The following is a 9,163-nucleotide window of genomic DNA, read 5'->3' on the forward strand; positions in this document are numbered from 1 at the left end:
CTAAACAGTTGGCAATGTTGAGTGTTAAAATACTTGAAGTCTGATAAAATATTTAATTTTATGGTCATCCAAGTTGGCTAAGCTAAATGTAATATTCCTTACAAACTTCCACAACATTGTTAGCAAAGCTCAAGGTTGATTTTGTTTTAAGCATGTGCACTGTGTACCTGAGTTGAATTTACATTTCTAAATGAATAGATCATTTATTCACTTTTTTTTCTGTTCAGATCCTGAGCCCTTGACTCTGTTGGAGTTATGTAGCAATTGGTGTAAATGCCTGAATGCACACCACCCTTGTGTGTACAACCTCCCCCCCCCCTTCTACCCTGATGAATTAATTTCCAAGTATTGCTCCATCTGTCTCTAAATGCAACCCTGCCCTGGTTCAGGCAATGTTGATAAGCCAAGTTCTGAAGCTAATGTGACCTGTTTTGGGGCACTATGTTTGTTTTGAATTGAATTAGTATTTGTCTCATTTTTACTGAAATTTAGGAGCTTCATTGCATTAGTTAAATTAAGTTGGCAAAAATGGTGCTTAGCTGAAGGCTTTCTGTTCAATGCACTTGGGCCTCATTCTATCTGGCCCTTTAGTGTCAGGTTCTGCCTCATATGATCCCTCCTTTAAAATTCTGCTGCTGCATAAAGAAACAATTCAACCATATTGAATGTCATAGATTAGATAACCTACCTTAGACTGCAGATTATAGTCTGCAATCAATATTTCACTAGAATATGAACAAGTAAATAAAATACAACGTGCAGAATATTAGAAATGTGCAGATCATGGAACAGTAGGCCGATTGAATTCCAAACTAACTAGCTTATTGTAACAAGGTACACATTGTAGCAGAACGGTCACTGTGACCAATGCATCATTTAATGGTACTGGAATTGAAAGGCTGTTGGATTAGTACGGTTTAAATCTAAAAGTGTTTTGCAAACCATTCAATGTTGTACCTTGCCCTTTGAACATGTTGTGTAGTGTCCAAAGTCTGGTAAAGTAATATACGCAGTTAGGAACTTCTAAATTAATTTTCTTTGGATCAAAACTTTTGAAAGTCCTTTTTTGTCTGGCTGCAAGACAATATTTTGAAGCCATTGGATCAAATATAAAGTAGAGAGGCAAGACAAGATGGGTTTGAGACTGTGAAATCACATGCTCAAACTAGTCTTGTTTTTTAGTAGAGGATTTAGATGATTGTTACTTTGGGATATTTTGTGCCTTTCTTTAGTGTAAAGAGCAAGGAGTTCTGAATGACTCCTAAGATTTCTAAACAGTTGCTGTACAAAATCATTGCAAGTGTGAGAATAGGAGTAAAGCTGTGAAGTTTTAAAATGTGTTTGCTTTGCTGCAGAAATGCAGTTTTAATGCGTAACAGCCTTGAGTCGAACTGGTAACAAAATACCCTTGGTACAATTTAGTTTAATCTAATATTTAAATTTATAAATTCAATATGTAAATTATGATCTCAGATTTCATCTTGAATGCAAGAAATTTTATCTGGGCTGAAATGCTTTCAAATCTGTTCAATTAAATATGATTGTGACTTTATCCTGTGTACTCTTTTTCAGGGCTATTTCCTTTGGGCAGGCTTTGTTGTATTCGTGTCCAGATAAAAACAAAGTTAATTTCAACCCCACTGGCTCTGCCTTCTGCCCAGTCCACATTCTTAAGCCTCTTTTACCAACTGTTGACTTAATATTAAGGCACTTGCCAACATCTGCTTCATCAACCTCTCCAAGCACAGGGGTATCACCAAGCACTTTGACCTCTTGCCAGACTACAACTCAGGTCTCATTCCAGCAACCATCGGAGGATTCAGGGACCACAGACTTTACGGAGCTTTCTAAGGAACAACCTCTACAGTTTGATCCTTGGAAACTTGCTCAGGCTGAAGAAGGTGCCTTTTTCCAGAGCTCATTAGTAATTTAGACTGGCAAATCTGCAATAGGTAAATAGCTGACTGCAACTTTACCCCCTAACAAGTTTATGGTGTTAAATGCTACCAGTATTGGCTGTATTAGCCGTAATGTATTTGTATCTTGAATGCAGATTAACTGTTTTGTATATAGACAGACTGGTACTAAACCAACAAGTGAAGCATCCATCTTAAGGGGGAGAAAGGGCTGACTGTTAGGGTTGCCTATAAATATTTATGCTGAAGGCAAATGGTTTAGCACCAAACTTCCAAACACCTTAAGTGAATAGACATTCTAGGCATATATATGCTAAAATAAAGTTCAAAAATGTCTGCTAGTTCTTCTTTTACCTTTTAAACATAGCAGTACATTTTATTTCTTGGGTTGAGCCCAAATGTTGCAAGTGCAACTTCAATAAGCACAAGCTTACCTTAAGGAAAATTGTAAAGACATAGGACCATTCTAAACGTTGGCCACTTTTTGCTGGGGTATTTTTTCAGTCAGCTTTTAACCTCATAGTACCTTGTGTGTGAGACTGCTACAGTATTTAGAAAATTTGTTTATATATTAATGCACATTGGAAGCTTTTTCCTAAAATAACTTTCTTGCTCTTTACTTTATGAAAAGCATTAGGTTTAGCATTTTTAAGCAGTGTGCTACACTGTAAGGTGACATGTGCAACTGCTGTTGATTTAAAGGTTGTAGAATATTGAATCTAATTAGAAATCCTGGGTTACTGATTAGAATTGGTACAAGTATAGACCATTGGGTGCTGCTGAACAATTGAGCAGTGAAATACTGGAATTTAGCAAGTATCCTGTAGCAGCAAGTATATTTCCTGCCAATCTGACACTTGTATAAGCTCAGCAAAGAAACTGAACTGTGAATGGTGTTTGATCTGCTTCAAAGCCTTATTACTCATATCTTTTCATGGGTAAAAGGTGTATAATGATACAACTTAAGTCTATTAATGAAGATGCCACAGGGGAAACTAAATTCCTGTTTATCCAATATTGAGCAAAATTATCACTGCTCATTTCTCACTTTTTTAATTGAGACTGGATGGGAATGAATTGCCCTTGGAACATTCTGATAATGCCACAAAGGAGCAGGAGGGTATTTTAAAGTCAAAACTTCATTTTAAAGATCTATCAGGTTAACAACTGAAATATTGGGAATTGATTAAATTAATTGGTTCAGGTTAAATAAAACACTTGTGAAAGGTAACTGGGCTAATTTAAAATCAAGTTATGGAGCCAATCTGAATACATCTGAATTGGTGTTGCGGTTATACTGATCTAACCTGTGCAATTAACTGACACACGCTTCAGTTCCTTGACACAGCACTCATGCTATGGTGTATATTGCATTCTGCTATTGCATATTACACAACAGAATACATTTCCTGGCCAAATGTTATATATTCAAGTATTTTGTAGATTGATTGCTGCAACCAACTTCAGTAACACATTGTGAACTTTGTCTAGATGTTGGGGAGGAGTTTTTATGGACGCATTTAAAACTATTAGCCACTCAGATTTAAGCCCGTCTGTTCTGACGTATTCTGCACCTAATTGCTATTCTTGAGTTAAATGAAGTAAAATTTAAGATTTTAAACATTGAGCAGAAAATTCCTTACTGAAAATAATTCTGAGCTATCTAGCATCAGTGATTGAAATGAATGCTTAATTCAACAGTATATTTGATTTCACTACTCGGAATAGTTTGGTTTGTTGTTTTGAAGAGGCAAAGAGGGAACAAGTGAAAAGCACAAGGTTTATTTGCACCTGTTATGTCTAACAACAATCTGTTTGACTTTACTTTTCTCATTGTCACTGTTTCACATGCTTTTTCTACTGAAATGTATTTTTAAATTTACTTAATATAAGTCTGGGCTTACATATACAGAAATGTATTTTTTTGTTTGGTATTTATTTAAACAATTGATGTACCCATTTAAAGGGCTAGCTTCATTTAAGGTCTAACTTGGGTATTAAAAAAAGTAACTATCTGAAACCTCTAGCTTAAAAGCAAAGTGTACAGATATATATGTATTAAAGAAGAAAACTGCTTAGCTCCTCTGCATTCCAGTTTGATTTGCAGGTATATTCTGATATAGAGCCTGTCAAAGTAAAAGCACCAGCATTTAGATTTTTTAATCTTATTGTCTCACATTGAAGATTGTGTGGTAAATTATGGTTTCAGAAACAAATTGAGTGCCCAAAAGAATTGTGTCATGGCGTGTTCTTTGCTCATGCATTTTGAGTTTCAGTGCAATCTGTAATTGTTTGTTTTCCATCACCTATGCAGTGAAACTGTAGACAGTAAGTGTCCTAACATTGGTTTGTACGTCATCATTACCTTTGACACTGCTTTGAAAGAAGCTTGATATTAAATTGAACAGTGCAGTGCAATTATCAAATTGCACTTTGGAGGTTCAGTGAAACACCATGCTATTTGAAGTTGATATTTATTCCTTGCCTACATTTACTTTCTTCCCCCCCCTCCCCCCAAAGGTATTGGTTATAGGATGCATATTTCTGAAATAAAATGGCTGTCAATTCCCAATATTGGCACAGGCTACACTCGTTAAAAATGTGTCAAGTGTAATTGTGGCAGTTGTTTCCTCGATTCTTTTACAATGAACCAAATGTCTGGAGTGCCATTTTAGTTTTGCTTTCAGTTGAAACTTGACCTCCTTGTTTGGTTCTGGAGTTCAGTATACTGTAGTCCAAAGTAAAATATTGTGCAACTCTCAAGATAAGTTCTGTTTGCACTTGCTCATGTCCCATTTAATTATCGTTTCAATAGTCTTCTGTACATTGCATTGTTGCAAGCAACAAATCTAACAGGGAAAAAAAAATGAAGGTTTAACAGATTTAAAATTTTAATTTAAATTGGTTGGTAGGTAGGATTTACATGTCTACTAGAGCTGTAGAAAATATCTTGATTTTTGTATTACCATTGGAGGAGGTCACGTTCTGCCTAGCAACAACAATCTCTACTAATGCATACTTATTGTGAGGGCTCTAGCCCACACAACATTAAAAACATTAACTTGACTTTACAAGGTTCTGTAGTTCCAGAAGAATTTTGTTTCACATATTTTGCACCAGTTGCATGAAGTCAAAAGTAATGTGACAATATCTCTAAAGCTGATTTTACTTCCTCTTCACCATTTGTGAAATAAGTCATATTGCCAGCCTGACTCCCATTTTATAACCACCAATGTTTTGTTTCTATGTCTTAAAACCATTTTTTACAGTGATGCAAATTTGTAGTAAAATGAGACATTGCATCTGGACCAGTGAAGATTTTGAGTTTAAATTGCAATGTTGTGGTATCTACTGTTGGAGAAGCTACCATGATTTCGAGAAATGCATCTTTTGGGAGTAGTAATAAACACTGTCCCATTTATGAAGTGAACTAGCACCTTCTGGTGGTAGAAGCTAAGTACTGTAACAGTATTAAACAGTATTCAACCTTTTGAAGTCTTGAAGAACAACTGCACCTATGGTAGACAAGGTAGAACTATTTTTTCTCCTGCTGCTTTAATCTTTGATTAAATTTACTGTTGAATTTTTGCAATAGCCATGTTTTAAAATCTACATCAAATGTCACTCCTTTTTTCTTCCTGTGTTGCCTCCTTTTAAAACAAAAGAACCTCACAATCACTTTTGGCATATACAATTATTGCTTAAATTGTACTTTCCATAAAGAAATCAGAGTGGTTACTAGAACTTGAGAATCAAGCAAATAAAAATTCAAAGCAAAAAAAATCTGTATGACCCTTGTAAATAAATTAACTTAAGTGGAACCAGCTAGCGTAGCTGATCTTATAAAGCAAAGGCATTGTAGGCATAGCATTCCTCTGCCTTTAAAACACTCTACCATGACACATTTCCTTTTGTTAGTCACTGAAATGTGTATCCACATTGAGAAACAAAATTAACATATCTGAAGAATTATAACTATTGCGTTTTCTATTGTGTATTTGTTGATCAGAATGAACTGTTATGACAACTGCAGATAATACCACGTGAATGTTATGAGTAAATTGCTGACCAAATTGGTTAATGTAACACCAGTTTTGTATTTAAAGATTTGAATTGGCCTGGGATTGTATCTTTTTGTAGGATTATTTTGTCTTATACACACTATTTGGGGGTTTGGTTGACATTGTACATATGTTTCAGAACATTAAGCTTGGACAAATGTATTGACCACATGAGCTGTGTTTAGCGTGTGGATTTGTGTGTGTTTTTTTTAAAGAAGTAGGTTCAGTTTCAGAAAATACAAAAATAAAAGTGCCAATTTCCATTGCAAACCTGTTGTGTTCTGTTCTTATTTTCATTAAGCAAAATCATTCCAACTCTTGCACTTTATTCACTGATGTCTGTAGACATAGTGGAATATATAGGTTACAATTCACTTTGGGTTTATTTGCCCTGTAAAATTCTTACAGGGCAAATAAACCCAATCTTTAACGTAAGATTCTCTGCTGCACCACATGTTCAACACCTAGCTCTGCTACACAGAAACAAGAATGCAAATAGCCATTTGGTAGTACAGAACTTAGAGTATTGCTGAAAGAAGACCTGCTGTTGAAGCTTGTCATCTTGCACTAATTGGGAGAGATTCACAAAAATACAAATTGTAAAGTGAACAACAATTTATACTGCATGAGAAAAGAGTGCTAATTAGTTAGCAAGTAGAGATGTTGCCATTGAGAATGCACCAGGGAACAGTTGACTGCCAAGCCTTTGTTAAATGAAAATGGATCTGCCTGGTTTGAACTTAAACAAAAGCTTGGCTGTTAGCTGGTGCATTCTCCTGGCAATGCCTTTACCAATCAGAGTCCATTTGCCAACCAATCAACACTCCCTTCTCAACACTAAATTTTTGTTCACTTTAAAATTGGTATTCTTGTGAACCTGTCCTGATGTTATCAAAGCTTTGTTTTGCACTCATGTCTCTTCAGCAAGAAAGTGTTTCCTACACTACAGCACAACTACTGAACTGAATTTTGGGTTTGCATGCACTTGTGTTCAATGACTTAACATGAGTTTTTGTTTTGATGTCCCATTCTGATATTTTTGCAAGCAGCTTTTAGGGATCGTGCAGCTGTTCAAATTAAAATACCACACAATGTTGCAGAAACAATCCTGTTGTTGTTTGGTTTTAAACTCTCCAGTCCAGGACCAGGCTATTTAGTTTAGTGGATAGAATGAACATTGTCTGCTCTGCAAATCTCATGGATGGAACTACAGTTAAAAGTATATTTGCTCTCTCCTTTGCTGATATGTCTTGATGGTAAGACCCATCCCAACAACTCTACCACTCTCATGGGATTTTAAGATTTAGTTGATCTGATTTTAATTGCTGCTAGACCAAACATGACCATAAATTTCCACTAGCAATTTGACATTTTCTGAAATCTAATTGGGTAGTTTACTTGGACAATAGCTAGCTAAAAGTGTCTCCTCTACTAAGCTGCACAATCTCTAGGTCTCACTAACGTTTCTCCCTTTATATAATTGTATCCATTTAGCATGGCTCCTTTTTAGAAGAATAATCACAGACTATTAAATATCCCCCTTTGAAAAGTTACGAAAGATACTGTCGATGTAGTTAGTTTTAACTGGGTTAGGTGGGCAGATGCCATGTGATTGCCTCACCTCAAGGGGATGAGGGAACATTTAAGCTGATTTGTTATCTCCAGGATTGGAGCAGAGCTGTTGGGGCTAAGTCAGTACTCTTTGCTAGACTATCATTGCTGGAGCTATATGTTCTTTGCCTGCAGAAATCCAAATGTTCCACCTTGCTGGATTATTGGGACATGCATTAAGCTGCAGAACTCATCTGTGGTAACCCTTATACAATTTCTCAATTTTGGTCCCAACATCCATCAGGGTTAAATCCATGAGAGCTTCTTAATTATGATTCACAATATGCAAGATATGCTGCCTTGTTTTGAAAGGATCCGTGGTAAGTGATGGATGAGAATTTGTGGTGTGTAAAAAGAACTTGCACAGTACAGTGGATGTGTGGCCTTTGATTAGTGTTTGCTATTAGTAAGTTAAATTGCCCAATTACACAGAGGGGGGAGGCCATTCAAATCTTAAAATCCCTCAGTAGTTTGTTGGCATAGGATCTACTTGTAGCAATATTGGCAAAGGAGAGGACAAATACATTTCAAATAAAGTTTTAGACCATAAGACATAGGAGCAGAAATTAGGCCAATCAGCCTATCGAGTCTGCTCCGCCATTCAATCATGACTGATAAGTTTCTCAACCTCATTCTCCCGCCTTCGCCCCGTAACCTTTGATCCCCTTACCAATCAAGAAGCTATCTATCTCGGTCTTAAGTACACTCAATGACCTGGCCTCCACAGCCTTCTGTGGCAATGAATTCCATAGCTTCACCACTCTCTGGCTAAAGAAGTTTCTCCTCATCTCTGTTCTAAAAGGTCTTCCCTTTACTCTGAGGCTGTGCCCTCAGGTCCTAGTCTCTCCTACTAATGGAAGTATCTTCCCCACATCCACTCTATCCAGGCCTCTCAGTATTCTGTAAGTTTCAATCAGTTTCCCCCCTCATCCTTCTAAACTCCATCGATTATAGACCCAGAGCCTTCAAACGTTCCTCATATGCTAAGCCTTTCATTCCTGGGATCGTTCTCGTGAACCTCCTCTGGACCCTCTCCAGGGCCAGCACATCCTTCCTGAGATACGGGGCCCAAAATTGCTCAATATTCTAAATGTGGTGTGACCAGAGCCTTTTAAAGCCTCAGCAGCACATCCTTGCTTTTATATTCTGGTCCTCGTGAAATAAATGCCAACATTGCATTTGCCTTCCTAACTACCGACTCAATCTGCAAGTTAACCTTAAGAGAATCCTGGACTAGGACTCCCAAGTCCCTTTGTACTCCAGATTTCTGAATTCTCTCCCCATTTAGAAAATAGTCCATGCCTCTTCCTACCAAAGTGCATGACCTCACACTTCCCCACGTTGTATTCCATTTGCCACTTCTTTGCCCATTCTCCTAACCTGTCCAAATCCTTCTGCAGCCTCCCCACCTCCTCAATACTACCTGTCCCTCCACCTATCTTTGTATAATCTGCAAACTTAGCCAGGATGCCCTCAGTTCCTTCATCTAGATCATTAATGCATAAAGTGAAAAGTTGTAGTCCCAACACGGACCCCTGTGGAACTCCACTAGTCACTGGCTGCCATCCTGAGAAG

General features: G+C 37.1%; 1 protein-coding gene across 3 annotated transcripts in view; it reads left to right on the forward strand.

The window, feature by feature from the left end:
- The window catches only part of LOC121269000 (glucocorticoid-induced transcript 1 protein-like), a 55,864-nt gene extending 49,617 nt beyond the window's left edge, over positions 1-6,247 (forward strand). For all 3 annotated transcript variants that reach the window (XM_041173349.1, XM_041173348.1, XM_041173347.1), the window contains one exon: positions 1,573-6,247. In XM_041173349.1, the coding sequence (XP_041029283.1) occupies positions 1,573-1,933 (361 nt within the window). In that variant the 3' untranslated portion in view covers positions 1,934-6,247. The remainder of the gene's footprint in view (positions 1-1,572) is intronic.
- Positions 6,248-9,163: the final 2,916 nt, after the last annotated feature.

The sequence above is a fragment of the Carcharodon carcharias genome, chromosome 23 (genome assembly GCF_017639515.1).
Source record: "Carcharodon carcharias isolate sCarCar2 chromosome 23, sCarCar2.pri, whole genome shotgun sequence".
Lineage (NCBI taxonomy): Eukaryota > Metazoa > Chordata > Chondrichthyes > Lamniformes > Lamnidae > Carcharodon > Carcharodon carcharias.